The sequence below is a fragment of the Pyrus communis genome, chromosome 7, assembly GCF_963583255.1.
Source record: "Pyrus communis chromosome 7, drPyrComm1.1, whole genome shotgun sequence".
Taxonomy (NCBI): Eukaryota; Viridiplantae; Streptophyta; class Magnoliopsida; order Rosales; family Rosaceae; genus Pyrus; species Pyrus communis.
This window is the reverse complement of record NC_084809.1, coordinates 4,837,794-4,862,534: the sequence shown is the minus strand read 5'-3', so window position 1 is coordinate 4,862,534 and position 24,741 is coordinate 4,837,794. Positions and strand designations below refer to the sequence as shown.

At 38.2% G+C, this 24,741-nt stretch overlaps 2 protein-coding genes, 1 long non-coding RNA gene and 1 pseudogene across 3 annotated transcripts; all 4 read left to right on the top strand.

Moving 5' to 3' along the window:
• Nucleotides 1–741: 741 nt before the first annotated feature.
• On the top strand, nt 742–8,713 carry LOC137741086 (S-linalool synthase-like; annotated as a pseudogene).
• A 2,864-nt stretch (nt 8,714–11,577) lies between these two features.
• On the top strand, nt 11,578–12,320 carry LOC137739422 (aspartic proteinase CDR1-like). Its single transcript, XM_068478989.1, has 2 exons — nt 11,578–11,848; nt 11,941–12,320. The coding sequence occupies exons 1-2, from the start codon at nt 11,578–11,580 to the stop codon at nt 12,318–12,320; spliced, it is 651 nt and encodes a 216-aa protein (XP_068335090.1).
• Nucleotides 12,321–12,727: 407 nt separating this feature from the next.
• On the top strand, nt 12,728–16,058 carry LOC137740054 (uncharacterized). Its single transcript, XM_068479843.1, has 7 exons — nt 12,728–13,316; nt 13,854–13,994; nt 14,095–14,208; nt 14,295–14,468; nt 15,088–15,203; nt 15,353–15,437; nt 15,544–16,058. The coding sequence occupies exons 1-7, from the start codon at nt 12,894–12,896 to the stop codon at nt 15,547–15,549; spliced, it is 1,059 nt and encodes a 352-aa protein (XP_068335944.1). The 5' UTR covers nt 12,728–12,893; the 3' UTR covers nt 15,550–16,058.
• A 523-nt stretch (nt 16,059–16,581) lies between these two features.
• LOC137738765 (uncharacterized) lies at nt 16,582–17,298 on the top strand. The gene is made up of 2 exons (XR_011069053.1): nt 16,582–16,976; nt 17,093–17,298. It is a non-coding gene; the product is annotated as an uncharacterized lncRNA (long non-coding RNA).
• The last annotated feature ends 7,443 nt before the right edge of the window (nt 17,299–24,741 follow it).

Here is a 24,741-nt window from a genome sequence, read left to right as displayed (position 1 = left end):
TGTGATTCACACATGGTTCCCCTTGTACAGCACACACCATTGTGGATGCATTAACTGGTAGTAAGGTTTTGAGAACTGGACACGAATGTCTGTGCTCCGCATACATCATATCCACGCAACTCATCCACTCCTGCATGAGTTCATATGGATTCTTATATTTGTCTTCTTTTTGGACACTCATGTTCATTTATTTGCAACAATGACCTTTTCGTTAATGATGTCGTTTATAGATAAAGTTGAGGTTTCATTATAAAATTAATTGGTAATATGGAAAGTAGTCAAACTTACTTATAAACTCATGCAAGATCTCCTCTCATCAATGTAGGATTGATCATTCTCAACACGCCCTCTTATGTGTGACGAATTTTCAAGCTTAACACATGAACAATACAACGGGGTCGCGTGTGGTCGTTTGGCTTCACACATGAGACAACCTTACTCTAATACCATAAAGAAAGTTGAACTGTATATGTAACAAATGGGTTGACGTCAACTGAACCTAATGACTGCGGCAATTGTATCGAAACTTCGTCCGAGAAAAATGTGGAGTTTGATTTATTAGGTCTGCGCACGCGGGGAAATTAGTTTGTGTATGCTTGTAGCTCTCTATAAATATCATAGAAATCATAGGCTTGATCTGCTAGACATAACAAAATCAAAAAAGAAGTGTACGTACTTAAGTACTTGTGAGCGTGTGAGTATCTAAAAGCACAATATCTCATGTATTCTCAAGAAGTTTTGGTTAAGAATCTTGTAATGAAAATTAAACAAGAACTGTTTTCACCGGATGTTGATCTTGTTTCTCTTGTTCCTCCTTCTCCTTACGACACTGCGTGGCTGTCTATGATTCCGAATCCTCATCGAGGATCAGATGAACCCTTGTTCAAGGGATGCTTGGATTGGGTGCTCCAACACCAAAGCATACGAGGCTTTTGGGGAGATGATGATCATGTTCCAACCCTAGGGTCCCTCACTTCAACTCTTGCGTGCATTGTTGCACTTACCACATGGGATGTTGGCTATGATGCCATTCAGAAAGGTAAGTAAAAGAAACTAGTTGATCAAATTTCGTAACTGGACCCGACCCTGGAAAAAAAATTAAATATGGAAAATACCTGTTTTTGCAGTTGGAGTAATTGGTTGTTACAAATTTTTCTTATATTTATTGTTTAGGGCTGGCATTCATCCATGCAAGTACAGAGAAGCTACTGGAAGAGCAAAATGGTACTTTTCCTGAGTGGTTTGTGATTGTTTTCCCAGCAATGGTGGAACTTGCACAGACCAAAGGACTGCGTGTTTATTTTTCTCATGGTTCAACAGCGCTGGTAGAACAAGTCTTCCAAGAGAGAAAACAAATATTTCAAATGCACAGGTATATATAGTTTTGATTTTACAACTGTACTTTAACTTCTTTTGTAGAGATACAAAAACTAAGTAATAAAGAGGAAATACAAGGAAGAAATGAGGGATAAATTATGACAGAGAGGATTGGTGATGGGAAGAATGCGGATAAAAATACACATAAAATGATAGGCAACATGAAAACTAAAAACTGAAACAGTTTTATCATAGGTTTTCTTATCTAGTTTGGGTTTTAATTTTCTATGGCATTGTCCATTTCTCCCTCCTCCCTCATACCACTCACCATCTTACTTTCATTCTATAAAAAGTTAAAAAAAAAAAAAAAAAAACTAAAAATGGAATGTTTATCGAACAGCTCTAAATATTTAATCTAATTTTCGTTGTAGCAGCAGGTTGGTGCAAAGTGGTGATCAGCAACAGTACTATTCACTAGAGTTTATGCAATACCTCGAAGCTTTGCCTGAAACATATGATATTAACTCCAACGAGACTCTACTAATATCCCAAAGTGAGGAAGATGGACTGTTTATCCAATCCCCATCAGCTATTGCTTACGCTTTCATGAAGACAGGACGCAAGGAGTTTTTGTCCAAGTTGGATTCTATCGTCCAAAGATGTGGGTTCTCAGGTACATGGGACATACATAATAAAAGCATGCATGATGCATGCAAGTCAAATCCATCTGAAAAATGCCAAAATTCCCAATAAAGTTTGTTTTTGTTTTGTTTTTTCCTTCCTATGATGTGATTGTTGGTCTACAATGCGCAGTCTGCTGTCACCAGTACAAATGTCACATACGCACGCACGATATATCTCGGAGTATCGTAATTACTATTTGTTAACCGTTAAATTTTTAATGAAAATATAAAAATTAAGATCTAATATTTTAAAAGTTCCAAACCATCATACACTTCGGAGCATTTTACAACTTTAGATATACACCTCACAACAAAAATGTATCGTGACAAATAAACCACATGAACTTAAAGAGTGAGACAATTCTATAAACGTGTACAGTTCCTGCAATCTACCCCATGGATGAAGACCTTCTAAGGGTTTGCCTCATTAATCGGATTGAGAGGCTGGGACTGGCAGAGCATTTCATGGCGGAGATAAAAAGTATGCTGGGACAAGTTTACAGGTGACTATCTAATATTCATCACTAAGCAATATATGCACACTATCTGGTTGATTAATTGGTTTTTTTTTTTTTTTCAAAAAAAAAAAAAAAAGCAGAAGTTACATCAGTTGCGAAGAGCCAAAGAGCAAGGAGGCGTTACAACTATATAAAGATTCACTCGCATTTCGACTTCTCAGACTAGACGGTTATACAGTATCTCCTCGTAAGGATCAATTAATAGTAAATTGCTCATATATGCTTTTTTATTGCGAAACATCACATAATTTACAAATGTGGTTTAAAGAGTTAGTCTATTTAATATTACTTTTTCTAGTTATATATACTCGTGATTGTTAAGGAAATCAACCCCATCTCATTAAAGGACCTACACAAATCTAGAATAAAGAATTCTAGAACATTCACTAAGGTTGGTTAGCTAGATTATCCAAGTTAAAGTAGTACTTTGTAGAAATGACTAGAATGTTGTTTCTTAAGTTGGTGGAAGAGTCTAGAAGAATGGTGAGGTTTCCACCAACATGCAAGATTAGTGTAGATAATTCTAGCTTAGGAAGTTAGTGGAATTATCTAGATATCTCTAGCATTGTGTGTCCATGCTTCTCCAAGGTTCCATCCATGCCTATAAAAGGAGAAGGCATCCACACCATTTGTATCAACAAATCAACAAATCAACCAAGCAAGCTTGTAAGCAAGCAAGCAAGTGAGAGTGAGAACAAAGAGTAGTCTTGTAAGAGTGTGAGTGCTCTAGAGTTTGTCTCTAGAAAGTGAGTGAGTGTCATAGCTTCCCATGTGTGTCCTTGATAGTTTGTGTTGTAATATTTTGTGTGTGTAATACAAGTAATTAGTTTACTTGTGTTGTCTCTCCAACACTTGTGTTAGAGTTGTGTACTCTAAGTTTTTTTTCCCCAACAATTGGTATCAGAGCGGTACGATCAGGGACCGTCTCTATTAAAGCTTTTGAGAATCATGAGAAGTTTAGTACTTCGCAAGATTATTCGTTAATCTTGTTCGGCTTATCAAGGCTCTGCCGACATGATGGGAGATCTTCAAGTTGTTGGAGTAATCAAGAAGTTGAACAACAAAAATTACAACACGTGGGCGACGTGTATGGAGTCTTACCTACAAGGCCAAGATCTTTGGGATGTCGTTGGCGGTAATGAAGTTACGCAGCCAGAAGAAGACACCAGTGGCGTTTTGAGGAAGTGGAAGATCAAGGCAGGTAAGACCATGTTTGCCTTAAAAACTACAGTTGAAGATGACATGTTAGAGCACATACGGAAGGCCAAGACACCAAAAGAAGCATGGGACACCTTCGCCACACTCTTTTCAAAGAAGAACGATACAAGACTGCAGCTTCTCGAGAACGAGTTGTTATCAGTGGCCCAAAGGGACATGACGATTGCGCATTATTTCCACAAGGTAAAGTCTATTTGCCGTGAAATTTCTGAATTAGATCCTAGTGCTGCCATTGTAGAATCCAGGATAAAAAGAATAATTATCCATGGATTGAGACCCGAATATCGAGGCTTCGTTGCCGCTGGACAAGGATGGCCGACCCAACCATCACTTGTTGAGTTCGAGAATTTGCTTGCCGATCAAGAAGCTTTGGCAAAGCAAATGGGAGGGGTCTCGTTAAAAGGTGAGGAGGAAGCGCTCTACACCAAAAGTAAAGGCAGCTTTAAGCAGCGTGCTGGTGGTGGGTCTAAGAGAAATGGTGACAAGGAAAAAGGTCATCAAGGAGGAGGGAGTTCTCGGCCAGTGGGAGCTCCGAAGTATCACGGCAATCGTGGTCAGTCCCAGAATAATAAAAGATTTGAGGGCAAGTGTTACAATTGTGGAAAGAAGGGCCATATGGCGAATGATTGCTGGTTCAAAAAGCCTGTAGAAAGTAATGTTGCCAACTCAGAGAAGAAAAGTGAAGATGATTGGGACGCCATAGCATATCTAGCTATGGATGAAGAATGGGATGCTGAAGCATCTTCTTGGTGGTGCTCAGAAAATGAAGTGTTGCCTGACTCAAGAGAGATTGAAGATATGTTGCAGGAGAAAATGGGAGACCAAGCTGCCCAAATCCAATCGAGTCCAGATGAGCTCGAGGAATTGCTTGATGGTAACGATGTCAAGAAAGAAGTACCTAAGAGTCATTGGAAAACTGAAGAAGTTAGATCTAGTGAAGTGGAAGTATCAACTCCACAATCACAACTAAGGAGGTCAACAAGAATCTGGAAGCAAAATCCGAGATACGTTAGCACAGCCATAGAAGAAGAAGCAACTGGACCTGAGTGCTTCAAAGTTGAGAGAAGAGGTCGATGCGTTAAAGAAATATCAAACTTGGGATCCAGTGGCAAGGCCAAGAAATGTGAAACCCATCTCATACAAATGGGTGTTCAAGATGAAGCGTTGTTAACCCAGCGTAGAGAGAAGAATGAGATGGTGTTGAGGGGGAGTGTTAAAGAAATCAACCCCATCTCATTAAAGGACCTACACAAATCTAGAATAAAGAATTCTAGAACATTCACTAAGGTTGGTTAGCTAGATTATCCAAGTTAAAGTAGTACTTTGTAGAAATGACTAGAATGTTGTTTCTTAAGTTGGTGGAAGAGTCTAGAAGAATGGTGAGGTTTCCACCAACATGCAAGATTAGTGTAGATAATTCTAGCTTAGGAAGTTAGTGGAATTATCTAGATATCTCTAGCATTGTGTGTCCATGCTTCTCCAAGGTTTCATCCATGCCTATAAAAGGAGAAGGCATCCACACCATTTGTATCAACAAATCAACAAATCAACCAAGCAAGCTTGTAAGCAAGCAAGCAAGTGAGAGTGAGAACAAAGAGTAGTCTTGTAAGAGTGTGAGTGCTCTAGAGTTTGTCTCTAGAAAGTGAGTGAGTATCATAGCTTCCCATGTGTGTCCTTGATAGTTTGTGTTGTAATATTTTGTGTGTGTAATACAAGTAATTAGTTTACTTGTGTTGTCTCTCCAACACTTGTGTTAGAGTTGTGTACTCTAAGTTTTTTTTCCCAACAGTGATAACTTTCATACCTGTTGTTGCTAGTTTTGCTACGATGGTGTAACTTAGTTGTCAAGAAAAATTCAGTTTATTTATTTGTCTACATGCTAAAAGTTGTTACTGTTTGCAGGGAAGTTCTGCTGGTTCCTTGATGATGAAGATAAAATGGTTTACATAGAAGAGCACCATGAAATTTTTCTGCGAGCCATATATAATGTATACAGGGCAACTGACGTGACCTTTACAGGAGAAAGTCAGCTTGAGGATGTTAAGGAGTTCTGTAGAAGAATATTAGAAAAGCAGACATTGAAAGATTCTAAGAATTTGGTTGGGCCTACCAGTATGACTGACTTGCAAGACCAGGTTTATATGACAAATAATCAGGATAAATATGAATAAAAATATGCAAAATAAAACAGAATATATGCTCAATCATTATAATTTAGTTATTTAATCATCTGCTAATTAATTTTGTTGCATATCTCCCTTGAGTAGATTAAGCATGAAATTAGTATTCCATGGCTTGCTCGGTTGGATCATCTGGAGCACAGGAAGTTCATTGAGAGGGAAGAGTCTGTTGGTCCATGGACAGGAAGGGGCTTATCCTACGGGTAATTAAATTAGTACTAACTAATTAAATACATTAAGGCAGTCAAATCTCCGACTAAGCAGTTCAATTACTTAATACCTTGCAGATTACCATGTCAAAGCAACGGCATGCTGCTACAACTTGCTATCGAGAATTATACACTACGGCAGTCCATGTTCAGAAATGAATTAAAGGAGTTAGAAAGGTTCGTATTCACTCTCCACATTTTCACTAAAGATTTTATTTTCTTTAATTTGCCCAAAAACAAAATAAGTAAACACCAGTACCTTTTTTAGTAAAAGATAATGCAGAATTTCCAATTTTTTATTTTATTTTAATACTGGAGTTAATTAATCATGGAAACCATTTTCTTTTTCTGTTTTGGGTGAAAATATAATTAATCGTGAAGGTGGTCAAAGGGCATGGGTCTTGTTGAAATGGGGTTTGCTCGACAGAAAACCGCGTACTGCTATTTCGCCGTTGCTTCAACAGTATCACATTCTTCCCTGTCAAGTGTACGGCTGGCACTTGCCAAAGGTGCAGTAATTGTTACAGTTGCTGATGATTTTTTTGATAAGGAAGGTCCAATGAATGAATTGGAAGCTCTTGCCAATGCCGTCAAGAGGTAGACTACATACATTAAACTATAATTATTGTATCTGCTGGTTAAATAAAATTAGTTAAAGTTCCCTATAAAAAATAAAACTAATAAAAATAGTTTGAAAACTTTGTTAAAGTTCCCTATAAAAAAGAAAACTAATGAAAATAGTTTGAAAACTTTGAGTTTTCACGATAAGAATAAAATAAAGGGTAAAGTGAATAGTACCAGAATTGACTTTTTAGTGTAAAAATATGGTTTTTCATTAAAGTAAACAATACCCGGAGTTTTTCGTTAAAATTCCCTATATAAAACTACATAGCTCACTGTTATGTGTTGAATCTCGCATTCATGTTATGTAACTGAAGTTATATATAATTCGTGCATGCATCCCAACATAAAGCAGTAACTCATAGTATTATTTTTATGTAATTAAATGTGTTCATCCTTAAAAATCAGATGGCAGGACGAAGGATTGGATGGACATGGAAAAACTATATTCAAGGTTCTCAAAGATTTTGTTGATGACATTTCTTGGCAATTCTTCAATCAAAATGGATATGACATAAAGAGTTATCTCCAGGATCTAGTAAGATTAAATTTCGGTAAATGAATTTAGTCGACATAACGGTAAAAAAAATGTGTTACTTATTCTTTCTTTTCTTTTCTTTTTTTTTAATTTTGCCGAAATGAATTTAGTGGCAGCAAACATTTGTAAGCTGGTTAAAGGAAGCAGAATGGAGCAGAAATGGGCATCCCTCGTCAATTGTTGAATACCTCCAGGTAGCCACATGCTCTGTTGCTTCACACACTATTCTTCTTTCAGCTGCTCTTCTGCTCAGTACACCTCCAGAATTAGAGATCCTCAAGTCCCCTCAAAGCCATCCACTTACAAATTCACTTATGGTTTTGACACGGCTTTTGAACGAAATTCAAAGCTATCAGGTATATGAGGAGAAATTTGTGTTTTAACGTCACACAATAAGACTGGATAATCTCTCGAGAAATTCATAATGACGCATTTTTTATTAGTTGTCATCATGTTTAGTAATATTAACTAGTGGGGAAAATTGAAATTAATGATTTAATTGCAGAGGGAGGAAGAGGAGGGGAAACCAAACCTTGTTCTGCTACACATGAAGGGAAATCCCAATTTGGGGGCTGAAGAATCAATTGGAATCATACAAAAGATGTTGGATGAAAAGAAGAAAGAGTTTCTAGAACATGCTCTGGTTATTAATGGCATCAATGGTGATGTTATGCCAGAGGCATGCAAAAAACTCCACCTCTTCTGCGTTAAAGTTTTTCAGATGTTTTACAATTCTACAAATGCATTTGACTCCCCAACAGAATTGCTTGCTGACATCAACAAAGCAATTTATGATCCCTTGAGAGTGGATGCACAAGGAATATCAAAGAAGGATAAAACTAAAATTTTGGCTGGCTATGGAAAATCCCAGACTACTTGTGTTATGAAAGTCCAAGGGAACTTAAGGAAAGAATTTGTGGCCAAACCTTACTTGGGATATGGGGTCTTGTCACTTAAGCTGAGAAAACCAACTATATTTACGACATTTCGGAATCTCAAGGTTTGCAACTATTCCGGCTACTGGGTTTAACACTCCTCCTCTAGCTTCATGTACTCGTCCTGTTAGTGCAGAAAGAAATTATAAATATTCAATTTGTACTACAGATGAATAAAAGATGAGGGTGAAAGTGGTTAGTTAGTCATCTTAATGTAATAATTCATTTTTCTTCTATGGAGAAATGTGGCAACTGCTGCGTAGACCCCTTAATTTGTGTGTCCATGTATAATAATTTCTTAGAGTGGATTTTCACCCCTGTGGCCGAAAGATCACCGTTCGAGTTGTGAAAACAGTCTATTTGCAAAGCAATGATAAGGTTGCGTACGATAGATGTCCCCCCTCACTGTCCCCTCCTGACCTTTGCAAACTGAGAAGCCTTGTTGGGTTGAGGTCATCCTTTTATATAAGCAACTCAGAATGTCAATCAATATGTGACGGTGGAAATGCATCACATATTGTGATGCATTTTCATTTTCTATGACGAGTGTTTGTTGTCATTTAATCATGTTTTCTTATAGTGATATATATATATATATATGATAGGACAATGTTAGGAAGACTACATTTGTAGACAAAATTTGCAAACTAAATGATGTGTAATCAATAGGAATGAACACGTTTATCAACGGTTAAGTAATAAACCAATCATCAACTTCTATGTCCTTTTGTTTATAAAATTTTGTCTACAAATCTAATCTCCCTAACATTACCCTGTATAATACCTAGGCCAAAAACTTTTCTTGCTACCTGTGGTGATAGAGCCCAATAGTTGATCATCAAATGGGATCTGCATTCATTGCGAAAGTGAGCATGGGCAGACTAAGGAGGTCATCATCTATTTCTTACTTTCTTCACATGGACACGGGGAGTCGCCTGATATGGATCCAATGTCAAGGGTGTAGAGATCAAGGACACCATTGCCTTTACCAAAACAACCAATTTTCAACAGTTCAAAGTCCTCTTCTTATCAGAGACTCGCTTGTGGTAGCCACCGCCTTTGCCGACCTGGAATATGCCGTGGAAACTTTTGCACATATCGTTTGGAGTACGAAGATGTTCTGTTACTGAATGTTAACTTGCACTAGAAACCTTTACTTTTGATTCAGACTCAAGGTTCCTTAAAGAGAAGATTTCAAACATGGTTTTCGGGGTGGTACTAATCAGCAAGACATGGATCACTATGGTTCTGAGGGAGGTAATGTTTCACTCATATTAGGGTTGGGATGGAAACCTCACTCCCTTATCGGCCAATTAGGCTCTACAGTTCAGGGAGGTTCTCATATTGCCTCCAAAAAATGGTCAATAACAATCACAGCCGCACTACGTTTTTCCAAATTGGTGCAGATTATATACCAACTAGTCGATATTCTCAAAACACGGACATGTACAATTATGGTGCATTTGGTGCGTACTTTGTGAACATGACAGACATTTTGCAGGAACACCTCTAGAAATCCCACCCGAACATTTTGTTAAGTAATTACTCATGGATTGTTCGACCAGCCTACGAAATGTTGGAACAAGCACTGGTGAATTACTTGTCTAGGATTCCTGGCATAACGAGAATCCAAACGCCGTGAGTTTTCAATTTGTGCTACCAAAGGCCAGAGGGTCAAGACCAGGGTTTGAGAATCTTCCCAATACCACATTCCGTTTTGTAGGTGCTGATATGGTGGTGCACCCTCCCAGTGCCTTTTGGTTGGGTGTCAATCAGAGGCAAGTGGAGTATTTTTGCTTGGCAATGCTACCGTCTCTCGATGCTGAAAGCATAAGCGCCATAGGAGTATATCAACCAACAAAGCACCGTGTGACATATAATCTTACCAGAAGTATGTTGCGTTTTAACCCCAAGATTAATGCACTCGAAATCCATGAAAAGTATTTTCCTGTTCCTAATGCTCATAAGGAATACTATCAGATCAGAAATAAATAAAAGTTTCAAAGATGAGTTCAATCTTCTTTGTCTTGTCAGCCTTGAACACAATTTATTTATTTTTTTTATAGAAAAAAAGGTCAAAATTGTGTTAATAAAGGACATATTACAACTTCCACAAATTAAAACAATTTGGCATTTTTTGAAAAAAAATTTAAAAAATCTAGCATTTCAGATTTGTTTAAAGTAGAGTGCAAGACTATAAAAGTCGAATGAGGATCCGGGGATCCTCCAATTACATTCGTTCATCATACATTGTGTGGTCAGTTTTCTTCAGGTACTGTTTAATTTTAAATAAAAAATTTACAATGATTTCTGGCCGCACGATATACGATAAACGGATGTGATTGGAGAATCCCCAGGATCCTCACAAAGAGGATCCGGAGAGGATCCTCATTCATAAAGTCTTCTAATTCGCACTGTCCAAAATGATCCAAGGGTTCTAACAATGCCACGTATTTAATAAATTAATTATATTTTTTTTTTCATAAAATGTAGAGGATCCTCATCCTAAAAAACCAAAAAGAAGTTTCATACAAATCAAGATCGTCTAATTAATCCGTCTTAACTATCAAATCTCTACTTTAAATTTAAGGCATTTTTCTATTAACAAAAGCTCACAATCTGCATTGTAAAACCTCTCATTTTTGCTCTTAGAATAAACGATCTCAAACAAGATTGCCTACATTTGGAATTTTCATGGCCAACAAAGTAATCTTTCTTTGTCTATACATTCTGTCATCAATTATTTTGTTACCAGGAGTCGAAAATGCAAAACTAGGGTTGACTATTAAGCTCATTCACCGCGACTCCCCGGAGTCACCTCTTTACCAACCTAACCTCACACCACAAAGAACACAAAACCTCGTTCTACAATCAAAAGCCCGCGTCAAATGCCTAAGGAATGAACGTTTACAGCCCAGCAATTTTAACTCAGGTACCAATTTTGTGCGTCCGAAAGTTGATTGCCAGAAGGCGTTACGTTCATGGTGCAAGTGAACATAGGCACATTCAGGATGTCACAGCCCATTGCTTACTTTCTTGACATGGACACGGGGAGTGACCTTATGTGGCTACAATGCCAAGAATGTAAAGGTCCAGGGCACCACAGCTTTCACCAAAACAACCCCGTTTTCAATCATTCGCAATCTTCTTCTTATAGAAAACTTATTTGTGATCGTCATCCCCTTTGCTTTCCTGGAAAATGCATCGGAAACTTTTGCTCATACCATATAGTGTATGACGATGAGGCTACAACTGAAGGCTATCTTGCGTCCGAAACCTTTACTTTTGAATCAAACTCAATGCGGAGTGAAAGGGTTCCAAATATAATTTTCGGTTGTGGTATATTAATCAGATAGGTATGGATGCTTATGGTGAAGAGGGAGGTAATGTCGCTGGAATATTAGGCTTGGGATGGTCACCTCATTCTCTTGTCAGCCAATTAGGTTCTATTTCCGAAGGCCAGTTCTCACATTGCCTCCAAAGAATGCCCTATGACCATCACAGTCCCAACACATATCTGAGATTTGGTGCAGACATACCCAATAGACCATCTTTTCAACAGACTGAGTTAGCAAAATTTGGTAGACTTATTCCTTACTTTCTGAACATGCTAGACATTAGTGTTGCAAGTTTGCGTCTACATATCCCACCCGAACATTTTGCTAGGAGGCCGCAGTTTTGTGGTGGGACACTAATAGATACAGGAACTATGCTTACTCAGGACTTATTCAACCAGCCTACGAAATCTTGGAACGAGCACTCGTGAATTACTTCTCTAGGTATCGTAATATAACAAGGATTCATAGAGAAGACTTCAATTTGTGCTACCAAAGATCAACGGTCAGAAGAGAAGGATTTATGAATCTTCCAACAATCACATTCCATTTGAGAGGTGCTGATCTTCTGTTGCAGCCTCAGGCAGCGTTTCTTGTTGATCTAACCGGGCGGTCCTACAGGCGAGAGTATTTTTGCTTGGCAATGTTCAACGAAAGTGATGATACCGTAATAGGTGCATACCAGCAAACAAATCAGCGTTTCATATATGATCCCGGTAGAAGGACATTGCGTTTTGGCCCTGAAGATTGTAGCAGAACTCCATGAACTTCGTTGTGTCATGCCATAAATAAAACGAAATAAATTAATAAGGCAAATTTATAATCAACCTTCCCTTCTTTTTATATATCTATATATATCTATAGAGTTCGTTTTTGCTCACTCCTAACTCAAAAAAACTGTTATTCTCCTCAAAACTCGTGTCACGTATACAAAAAACTAACCATGCTTAGTCTACATTCTTTAATCTTTTATGGCGGAAAAGGAAAAAAAATTAAATTAAATTAATCAAGAATTTAGATATGTACAATGAAACTAAATTGAAAGTTGTCGATGGTGTAATTTTAACATTTGTTTCTTGCGTCAAAATTCGTATTGATCGTGTCAGACTTTCGCGTTTCAAAAGTCAAACGGAAAACAGTAGAAGCATGTGTTAATGTATGGTAAAGAAGGCAAGCACGATCCTTTTCTCTGTTCCACTCAGAAATCCAAGACTTGTGTTATTTTTTCGATCAAAGAAGCAAACATTTCAGTCCCAAAAACTCCCACGTAAAATCATAGACAGTACATTACGTTGAACTTCCTCAATTTCTCCGAAAGCTCTGTCGATTAACCCGACAAATGTCTACTCTAAACATAATCGCAGCTCACAACCTCCCTTCACCCTCAACCTCCTCCTTCGTTGCTCAATCTCACAAACCCAACTCGCTTTCACTCTTCTTCTGCAACCAAGCCTCCAGCAAACCCGACCCACCAAGGCTTTCGGGCTTCCCGACCCGGAAAAAACGAAGCTGGATTGTGGGGTCGGTCGCTGAGGACAGAGAGGTGGTTCCATTGAAGGAAAAACTTGCAGAGGAGCAAGATAGCAGGTTACTGGTTAATGGGTCGGAAGAGTTTCAGGCTCTTTCGACATCGTCGGAGGAGAAAGGAGAGGGGGATGATTTGGATAAGCTGACGAGCAGAGCAATTAATGCGTTGATTGTTCTGGGATTGGGGACCTTTGCGGTCTCTAAGTTGCTCACAATCGACCACGATTATTGGCATGTAAGTGATCTCATTCATATGTGTGTGTATGTATATCTGTAAATATATTGGTCTGTGTGTTCATGGATAATGATGCTCATATGACTCTTTGAAGGGTTTCGTCTTATGGGTTTATCTTAGTTTGTTGATTAATTGATTAAAGTTTTCAGCTTTAATTCTCGAATTGGTTGATTCTTAATACTTTAATCTATACTTAGTTAAGTTTCTCTGCTGGATTTGGAACATCTTTTAGTAGAATGATGAACCGAATTGAAATTGGTATCTGTGAATTCATGGATTTTGATGCAAGTAAGCTGAAGAAGGTTTAAAGGGTTGTGTTGTTTGGCTTAATTTGTTAATTTGTTAATTTGCTTGAAGTCTTCAGCTTTGTTTTTGGAATGGGTTGATCCTTAATACTTTTTAAGTTAACCTTTACATGTTTGAATGATGAGCTGAATCGAAATTGAGTTCTTTTCTTCTCTATATTGAATAAGGTGGTTGCCTCTGTAACTTGTTGTATTTTGGATGTCAAAGCTTAATTTTTGAGACGTTTTTAAGGGATGGACGCTTTATGAGATACTAAGATATGTACCGGAACACAATTGGATTGCATATGAACAAGCTCTTAAAGCAAATCCGGTTTTTGCCAAAATGGTGATAAGTGGTGTTGTCTATACTCTAGGAGATTGGATTGCCCAAGTAAGTCTCTCTTCACTGTCTTCAGATAAGATTGGATAAAGTTTGTCTCAGTCATGGCTTGTTTTTATGGTTTCTTAGTTGTTTCCTATTGTATGTGAAGTGTTTTGAAGGGAAGCCGCTTTTGGATTTTGACCGGAAACGCATGTTCAGATCAGGCCTTGTTGGGTTTACTTTCCATGGATCCCTCTCCCATTTTTATTACCAATTTTGTGAGGTGAGAATTCTGGTTTATATTTGCTTATTTCTGGCTTGTTTGATGAGTTTCTATGAATGGCTAAACTTATTGACTCCGATTTTCAGGCTCTTTTTCCTTTGGAGGATTGGTGGGTGGTCCCTGCCAAAATAGCCTTTGATCAAACTGTCTGGTCAGCCATTTGGAACAGCATCTATTTTGTGGTTCTGGGGTTCTTGCGTTTCGAGTCCCCAACCAAGATTTTTGATGAATTGAGGGCTACATTTGTGCCAATGCTGACTGTAAGAAACTCTTCTAAATCTTCCTTATCAGTTTTAAATGTCTTGTTTTTGTTTTTGTGATTGTATTTTGCTTGTTTTGAATGGATTGCGAGATTATTTTTTTACCAGATAGAGTTGGATTTCTGTAAAAACACTTGAGGAGGATCTCTTCACTTATATCTGATTTAAGTTCTCTGACCCAGTTATCATAGCTTGTTTTGCTTCATATGCTGCTGATTATATTAATAGATCATGTAACAATAACGGGTAAAAGAACTTCCATATGTCGGTAAAGTACAAAAGTATATCTAAAAGAAGAGAACATTTGAATTTTGAGCTAATGTGGTCTCCAAAAGTAGTAATTGTTTCTTTCACTTGTACGCATACAGTCATACCAGCAGAGGTTAACGTGATACCTTAAAAAAAGTATATACAAGGGTCGAGGGTGGATGGTAAAAACATGAATATAAATTCATTATAGTTTCTGTTTGAACCTAGCAACTAAAATTAAGCAGAAATTATTATGACTTCGATATTTGATCTAAATGCTTCTTGTGGTTTGAGTTTCTATGAATACGGGTTTGATTGGTATATTGTAAGTGGTAACCTACTTATATTCGTGAGTAAATTGGCATGACAGGCGGGATGGAAACTTTGGCCATTTGCTCATGTGGTTACGTATGGCCTGATCCCTGTTGAACAAAGGCTTCTTTGGGTGGACTGTGTGGAGCTTATTTGGGTTACTATTCTCTCAACGTAAGCCTCCAATCTTAGTTTCTTTTAAATGGCGAGAATTTCTGTGTGGGAACCCCTACCCTGATAAGGGTAGTCTGCCCTATTTTGTATGCCTGTTAATTTCAATATGTGTAATATCGTTTCTCACTGGTTAAATTTTCTTTGGGCAGTTATTCAAATGAGAATGCAGATTCCAGTTTATCCGAGGCATCTTCTGGTGCAGATTCTGCTTCTTCGTCAAGCAGTTCTTCAAAGGTATGTCACGTTAGCTGTTACTGTAGGGCCTTTTTCAGAATCTTAATACATGTTTGGGTCCAACAATGAAATCTTCAAATAATGAAATACGTGATTCCGTGTGCAGGACTAAATTCTGAAAAGCATGGTACTGAGACGGTTTTCTACAGCCAATGCAGTAACCACTGTTTCCACCCTATTAGTGTTTGGAAGCGCAAAATTTCTATACGAGAACTGCGAGGAAAGTACTTGTTAGGGGAGATCATCATTCAATGGCTGTGCAGACCACAATATAATATGAAGCAGCATGAGCTATGTAGCTTGGGAGACCAGCAATTATTGGTTATCCTAACCAAACATTATGATACGAAGAATAATTTTCCTGCCAAATCTGTTCTATATTCGTTCTCAAATTCAGTCAGCTCCCCCTGGCGATCTCGTTCTATGTATATTCATTGGAGTAGCTGTAAATTTCAACAGGTACTGCAACTCAGGTTGTAGCTTGGAGAAACTGTATACTTGTAATAATAATGCCATAAAGAAGAATAAGAAGAGATTTTGTAACTACTTGATGTTTCTTGATGTTGAAATGACTGCCTTTTTCGGCGAATTTTGAGAACATTGCTTGGCTTCTTCCTTGGAATGAGCTTCATCTTCTTAACAAATCACAGTTTCACATATATGCTGCAATGATTTATTTAAATATTAAAAGAAATATTTTTGTGCACGTGTCAAACTATAATTACCATTCAAATAAGAACAGCTACTTTTGAGTTTTAAATTAGGACATTTTTAATTGAGCACAATCATCCGTCTTTCTAGCAATTTATAATTTGATAAGTGTAAAGAGAACTCATCAAAAACACACCATAAACAAAAATTGCACAAAGAAAGTAGCCAAGTATCGTCTTTATTTTTAGCTAGGAATTTGTAGTTCAGTTTGTTAAATAACACTCTCAGCTACACCCAAGGTCTAAATTCGAATATCCCCTTCCAAAGTTGAGAAATCTAGTCCTCATCGAAATCCTTTGAAGTGTTCGGTGGTTCTTACCGAACAGATGTATTCACAGCGGGCATTACTATCGAACATCTTTTTAATCCAATGTGGCGTTAAAAGGGCCATTTCCATGGTACATCACATGCAGTGCACGTGACCACCCAACATTTCACAAATCGCGCGGGATCCAACTGCCGTCGACAGAAACCAACTTCCTCTGCCTCCCTCAAGCAAATAGCAGCACCCCAAAATTTTTGAAATTACAGAACGAACCCCAGATCTGAAAATTCTCTTGCACCTCGATCTCGGTACCCCTTTTTAGATCCGATATCGCCTGAACCGGGTCAGAAAACAACAATGGCGAAGGTCGAAGAATTGCGCCAAGAATCTAAGGACGCCAGCGTCGCGAAGAATAAGAAGAAGAGGAGCCACGGCTCCACCGAGTTCTTCGTCTTCGTGGATTACCTCTTCCTCTCGATCTTTTTCGCGTTCCTCTGCTTCCTCATCTTCAAGATTGCATCCGATTTTTTCTCTCTCTAGACACCAGCATTGTTTCGAATCAGGTTGATCCTCCGATCCCTCCTCTCAATTTCGTTGATGTTTTTTTTTCCCTCAATTTTTGGTATTCTGAATGCAATTTGTGTAATGGGTTCCTCCTGTGATTTCTTGATTGTTGTAGGTCCGACCATTTTTGTTGATTTGGGTACAGAAAAGAAACTTTTTGTGATAATCAAGTTAAGGAGCAGCTAAATAGATAGCTTAAATTAATAAATGTCGAACCTTTAATTTGTATCCATGGTGTAATTGGATGTAGCTTGAGTAACTGTATCTGTATTTAGTTTCAAAAAGTAATGTTGTTTTTATTGGAGCGATATTCTATTATAATCTAAACTAGAGGACAGGAATTCGAACTTGGGTGGAGACGAGAAAGCACACTGCTTTAGCCAACTTGGTTAGGCGAGATTGGCGGTTGTAATTGTAATTGAATGGATAGGTAGAGGTATCAATAGGACTTTGAATTCATTGAAACTAAAATGAAGTTTGGTATCTGTGGAGTTGCAATTTGTTCTCTTCTGGGTAGTTGTTGAATTTGATGGCTGGTGTTCAATGTGAAAATTCTGTGGTTGGTGCTGGTATTTATTCTAGGCATAAATACGGCTGTTGAATGCCAAATATGGTAAGTTTCTGCGCATGTTGTTATAAATCCAAACAAACAATAAACTTGTCAGTTCCTTAGATTTTTCAAGGACGAGGAAAATCAATTTCAGGTGGACTATTTTCAAGAGGAGCTGGTCCTGTGAACCAGTTTTTTTCAACTGGTCATTTCTCTATTTACTTGACTAGGATTAATGAAATGCACTCAGATTTAAACGCCGTTTCGCGTCAATTGGCTTATGGTTATATCTAAACCAATGCGTCTTTAGTTTCTGAACATTTTTTAGTATAATGTTGTTGAATGGTCGTAGGGCTCAATCGATAAAATGAAGATTGCTTGTGATTCCCACTTAGAAACGTATGCAGGCTCCAGTTTAGGATTATTGATTAGTAACTATAGCAGTTGTTTATGCATTTGCAGCTGTTTCTTTTAGTAACATTTCTACTGGATTATGTAACATGTACAGGTCCAAGCTTGAAGAACTTCATGGGTGTTGGCTTGGTTGAATTCAGATTTTGCAAACCCAAATTCACGATGTTTTTGGGTGAATCGAAAATTTCTTGTTCCCTTTTGATCCAATGTAATTTAGAAACAGTTGTTTTTTTATGGCTAAACTTCTGGGTACATCACATATGTTCAAGTGTAACATTCATATATGAATTAAGATGATGGATTATGTCTTTCTATTAAGAACTAGAAGGTGTTTTGTGAATTGCTTTCATACCAAAATGAAGTTAACAAGTGGGGTTTATATCTAATCTTTGATTGATGGCACATCTAACCATTTAATAGCAATGGTGAGGGAACGTGTATTGTACGCAGTCTTACCTTTACTTTGCAAAGAGGTTGTTTTCACGATTCGAACATGTGACCTTTGGGTCATAAAGGAGCTAGTTTTCCGTTGTGCCAAGGCTTTCCCTCACCTAACCATTTATTAATTTGACGAAATTTTTTTCTAGCTTTACTAATTCGTTGAAAAGCCTTGATGTTGATTGGCTTTGGAATTAATGTCGGATTTGAACATATTCTTTTTGCTTGCTGGTGTAATTAATTTGTTTCTGATTAGTAGGTCTAGTTGCTTCTTCTATTAGGTCTACCTTGTAAAAATATTTGGTTTGCACAAAAAAAAATAGTAGGGAAGTGATTTCCGCAATCAGTTCCTAACCCTGCAAACACGAGCGTGAAAAATCATTGCCCAAAAAGTAAGCTTCCTCTCTCTCACACGCATACTTGCAAACACAAAAGCATGGTTAAAGAGTCAAGAGAATAACAGCTGCTGACGAGCATTCATTGATTCACACTAGAAGTGGAACTACCAAATAAAAACAGCAAAACATAGATTTATTTACGTAACTACTTTATTCGAAGCTAGAGAAGCAGCAGTCTCTCAAGATTCTAGCTCTCTCAAACTGAATAGACAGAAGAAGAAAAACACATACAACTAGTCGACGGATACAGAATCATGACCTAGCGCGCTTATTCAAATCAAAGCTCATTGCCAAACGAATTCAGGGAGTTGGAGCATGTTAGAATCAGAGCTATACAACTACACAACCAAGACTAACAAGATTTGAGACAAATATTCTGTAAGGTTTTTAAGAAGAAATCAGAGGAAGAAGAAACACACAGAGCATATCTCTGAAACATCTATCATTGTATTTCCCTTACTGAGCAGTAAAGCTCGAAGAGTCATTTAACTGTTAAAAGAGAGAGAGAGAGACATATCCTCTATTCAATCTCAACCAACCATTACAACCTATCTTAAGATCAAGACACTTGTCAAATGATAAGCCCTATGAGACTTAATCAACACATCACAGTTTTACACAATAGCTCAGCCTATGAGCTGAGACAACACACATAACAAACTTGTAACATTTACTAATCAGCTCAACAACTTATATACTAACACTCCCCTTTAAGTTGTGAACTGATTTCACCCCAAGAAGATTTCTCAAATAAGTGAACTGCTCCTTTGCCAATGCTTTTGTAAAGATATCTGCTAGTTGCTCCTTAGTAGGACAGTAAATTAAATCAATTACTCCTTGCTGCAATGCTTCCTTTATGAAGTGATATCTTCTGTTTATATGCTTGGTTTTCTGATGAAAGATGGGATTCTTGGTGATGGCTATGGCTGATGTATTGTCACAATTTATTGGTGTTGCAACAGTTTGCATTTCACCAAAATCCTCTAGAACAAATCTCAACCAAGTAGCCTGTGTTGTTGCTTCAGAAGCACTGATATACTCTGCTTCAGCTGTTGATAATGCAACACATTGTTGCTTGACTGAAGACCAAGAGAAAATCCCATTTCCAAATGTAAAGGCATACCCGGACGTGCTTTTCATATCATCCTCTGAGCCACTCCAGTCACTGTCACAGTATCCCATTAAGAGTGTTCCTTCACCTTTCTTGTATTCCAACCCGAAATCGAGAGTTCCTTGAACATATCTCAATACTCTCTTTGCTGTTCCATAGTGCTTGTTAGTGGGGCAATGCATAAACCGAGCTAAGAGACAGGCAGCATACATTATATCAGGTCTAGTTGCTGTGAGATACAGCAGACTACCTACAATCTGTCTATACTGAGCTTCATCTGCATTTCCACTTCCATCTTCTTTTCTCAGTTTATCACTTGGAACCAAAGGAGTATGTACTGATTTGCAATTCTGTAATCCGAATTTCTTCAGAAGAGATAAGGCATAATTTCTCTGATGAATGAAGATGCATTCCTCAGTTTGAATCACTCTCATTCCAAGAAAGTGATGTAACAGACCAAGATCTGTCATCTCATACTTATGCATCATCTCAGTTTTAAAACCATCCATTAACTCTTGACAGTTTCCAGTGTATATAATGTCATCGACATAGATGGATACTATGATCAAATCTGTGTCTCCCTTGTACTTGGTGTACAGAGTTGCCTCACTGATGCTTTTCTTAAATCCACAGAGCATTAGATATGAATCTATTTCACCATACCAGGCCCTAGGTGCCTGTTTTAGACCATACAAGGCTTTATGTAATCTGTAAACCTTTTCTTCCTCTCCTTGCACCACAAACCCATCTGGCTGTTCAACATATACTTCCTCTTCTAATACTCCATTTAGAAAAGCTGACTTCACATCTAGTTGAAATAACTTCCATTTATTCTTTGCTGCCAGTGCAATCAGAGTTCTAACAGTGTCTAACCTTGCAACAGGTGCAAAAGTCTCATTAAAATCAATCCCAGGCTTTTGTGCATAGCCTTTTGCAACAAGTCTAGCCTTGTTCTTCTGCACTGTTCCATCCAAATTCAGCTTTGTTTTGTACACCCATTTTACCCCAATCACAGGCTTATTTGAAGGTCTTCTCACCAACTCCCATGTCTGATTTTTCTCAATCATATTCATTTCATCCTGCATTGCCTTTTTCCAAGCTGCATCCTGTGCAGCTTCATCAAATGATTCAGGTTCAACAATACATAAGTGACACCTCTCATAGATCTCACTCAAGTTCCTATACCTCAGTGGAGTATTATCATACTGAGGTGAGATCAGTGAATTACTTGACTCACAAATAGCAGTAACTGAAGGACTTCTAGCTTGAATTTGAGACCCTTCAGATTCTTCTTGTGCATGAACATCAGTCAACTCATCAATTCTATCAAACTCTGAAGATTCAGCTGCAGATAAAGGAATACAAACTTCCTTGACTTTGTTTTTCTCCCAATCCCATCTACCATTCTCATCAAAAATTACATCTCGAGATAACAGCACCTTTTGAGTTAAAGGATTCAGTATCCTATACCCCTTTTCACAAGTGCCATATCCAATGAAAACACCCATGACACTTGTTTCTTCTAATTTGTGTCTTAGATTCCCTGGAATAAGTGAATAACAAACTGAACCAAACACTTTCAAGTGCTTAACCCCAGGTTTTCTACCACTAAATTTCTCAAAAGGTGTAGTATCTTTCACTGCTTTTGTAGGACTCCTGTTTAGCAGATACACAGATGTGTTTACTGCTTCACACCAGAGATTGTATGGGAGATCTTTCTCAAAGATCATGCACTTTGCCATCTCCACAATTGTCCTGTTTTTCCTTTCTGCTACTCCGTTTTGCTGTGGAGAGTATGCAATTGTGAGCTGTCTTTCTATCCCCAAGTCTTCACAGAATTTTCCAAACTCGTTTGAGTTGAACTCTCCTCCTCTATCTGTTCTCAACTTCTTAACATGGTATCCACTTTGAAGCTCAACCATGGCTTTAAATTTCTTAAACACATAGAAAACCTCAGATTTGTTTCTCAAGAAATATACCCAGCACATTCTTGAATAGTCATCTATAAATGTAATGAAGTATCGATTGCCACTCAAACTTGATGTTTGCATGGGACCACACACATCTGAGTGTATTAGCTCAAGTGGTTTCTTTGCTCTCCACATTGATTCTTTGGGAAATGGTTCCCTGTGATTTTTCCCCAGTGCACAGCTTTGACACACAGATTCACTGTCTTGAATTTCAGGCAGCCCCAAAACCATCTCTTGACTCTGTAACAGTTTGAGACTTCTGAAATTTAGATGCCCAAACCTCTTGTGCCAAATTCTAACACACTCCTGCACATTTGTCCTCAATGCAAGCTCCTTGTTTGTGTTGAGAATCAAAGGAAAACATTTATTTCCTTTCTGCTTCACACTGACTACCAGATTTTGTAAGTATCTATCATCAAACACATCCACCTTATAATCTCCAAATAACAGAAAATAACCGTGCTCAGTCATTTGTCCCACACTTAACAAGTTTTCTGCAAGACCAGGTACTAACATAACTTCTTTTATATATCTTCGACCCTTTACAGTTTCAATGATCAGTGTCCCTTTCCCTTCAACTTCAACCAAAACTCCAGTGCCAACTTGGACTTTGGCTTTCACTTTCCTGTCTATATCAACAAGTAGATCTTCTCTGGATGTCATATGATTACTACATCCACTATCTATATACCATTCATCACTTATCTTCCTCACTTCTCCAGAATGATTTGCATAAAACAAATTTCCAGTTTCTTCAACCTGATTAGCAAAGTTCACATGCTGCACAGCCTTGTTCATATTACAATACCTTGCAATATGCCCAATTTTGTTGCACTTGTGACACTTAACTTTGTTTTTAAGCCAACACTCTCCATAATGAAGTTTATCACAGAACTTACACTTATCCCCAGTGTTGTTTGTCTCATTTTTCACAGTGAATCCACCCTTATTACTCCAATCACCCTTGTTACTCCATTGTTTCTCTTTTGGCTTAAAATTCTTGTGATATTTGTTACTGTTTGGCTGACCAGTGAACCTATTAGACTTCGGAACAAATTTCAAACTAGCAAATGCTTTCTCCATACTACTCTCTCCATGTCTATCCAACCTTTGTTCATACCCCTTCAAAATAGCTACAACATCCTGTGCATCTATGGTGTCTAAATCCTTAGTATTCTCTATCACAGCTGCAATACTATCATAGGACTTAGGTAAACTAATTAACAATTTCTGAACAATTCTTTGATTACTCAGATCCTCACCATAGCTCTTCATTTGATTAATCAGATCAAACAATTTAGCAATATACACAGAAAGAGATTCACTATCATTCATGCGAGTGTATTCAAAATCTCGCCTAAGACCTTGGAGTTTCACGGATCTTACTTGTTTATCACCAACGAACTCTTGTTTCAGAATGTCCCACGCAGCCTTCGCACTTTCCTGAGTTGCGATCCTCGGGAAAATTTGATCCGAAACTGCACCTTGAATAATACCCAGTGCTCTAGCATCCTTAACGACATTCTCACGCAGCAGCTTCCTCTCCGCCTCTGTGAGTTCCTCCTCCTTCATCGGAGCTCTGTACCCACTCTCCACCATATTCCACAGCTCATACGAGCGAAAGATGGTCTTCATTTTGATTTGCCAGAAATCAAAATTTTCGCCATTGAAAACTGGAGCCCGAAGGTCTCCTCCTCCAGATCCAGCCATACTAGACACTCAAATCACTGCAATAAGCTTTTGCTGTGAATCCGAGCTCACCCACTCGTAGAAACAACGCCCAGAAGTTTTAGATCGAACTCGGCTCTGAGGCCATGTTAGAATCAGAGCTATACAACTACACAACCAAGACTAACAAGATTTGAGACAAATATTCTGTAAGGTTTTTAAGAAGAAATCAGAGGAAGAAGAAACACACAGAGCATATCTCTCAAACATCTATCATTGTATTTCGCTTACTGAGCAGTAAAGCTCGAAGAGTCATTTAACTGTTAGAAGAGAGAGAGAGAGAGACATATCCTCTATTCAATCTCAACCAACCATTACAACTTATCTTAAGATCAAGACACTTGTCAAATGATAAGCCCTATGAGACTTAATTAACACATCACAGTTTTACACAATAGCTCAGCCTATGAGCTGAGACAACACACATAACAAACTTGTAACATTTACTAATCAGCTCAACAACTTATATACTAACAGAGCACCTGTAGGGCTCCCGCCACCATTGCCAGGGGTTGGAGCGTATGTGTCATCACCGCCTGGAACATAGTCGTCACTACTAGGGCTTCCCACACTTCCACCAGTGCTGCCGGTGCTAGGGGGTGGAGCATAAGGTGAAACATTATACAGTGGTGGTAGCATCACACGCCCAATGCCGGGAATGACAAAACTTCCGTCATGGTCATGAAACCACTGAGGTTGTTTCTTGTCATCTTTGTTGGAGGTTGTCCGGACATTTCGCCCGGAAACTGCTCCCCCTACTAGGGCAAGAAGGATAACGGAAATGGAGATGAGAGTGGGCACCGAAGAGCGGGTTTTGTAAGCCATTATCGGAGCAATGCTGCAAAAACCGAGGAGAGAGAAATGAGAGAGAAGGGTAGCTCTTGCTGCAGTTAGCTTGGTGATTTGGAATATAGAAAGAAGGGCTCTTCTTATAGCTGAGGAATTTTGGCAAGTTGGGTGAACTGTTGGCGGTGAGTTAATTGCCAGAGTTTCTAGGCGAAGCCATGGATGGAGAGGAGGTATACAAATGTATACGTGCATGGAGAGAGAAGTGATGTGTTGGATTTTTCTTAGGTCGATAATTTTGATGCACTTAAAGGACTGTGGGGTCTTGCAAAAATTCCAGAAAACAACATTTAGATACCCTTCCTTATT

Bases quoted from the DNA above. Each gene is read 5' to 3' on its own strand.
- LOC137739422 (XM_068478989.1), top strand. From the start codon at position 11,578: ATGGATGCTTATGGTGAAGAGGGAGGTAATGTCGCTGGAATATTAGGC. The intron at 11,849-11,940 runs GTTTGCGTCTAC...ATGCTTACTCAG, and splicing joins GCTAGACATTAGTGTTGCAA to GACTTATTCAACCAGCCTAC.
- LOC137740054 (XM_068479843.1), top strand. From the start codon at position 12,894: ATGTCTACTCTAAACATAATCGCAGCTCACAACCTCCCTTCACCCTCA. The intron at 13,317-13,853 runs GTAAGTGATCTC...GACGTTTTTAAG, and splicing joins TCGACCACGATTATTGGCAT to GGATGGACGCTTTATGAGAT. The intron at 13,995-14,094 runs GTAAGTCTCTCT...TTGTATGTGAAG, and splicing joins TAGGAGATTGGATTGCCCAA to TGTTTTGAAGGGAAGCCGCT.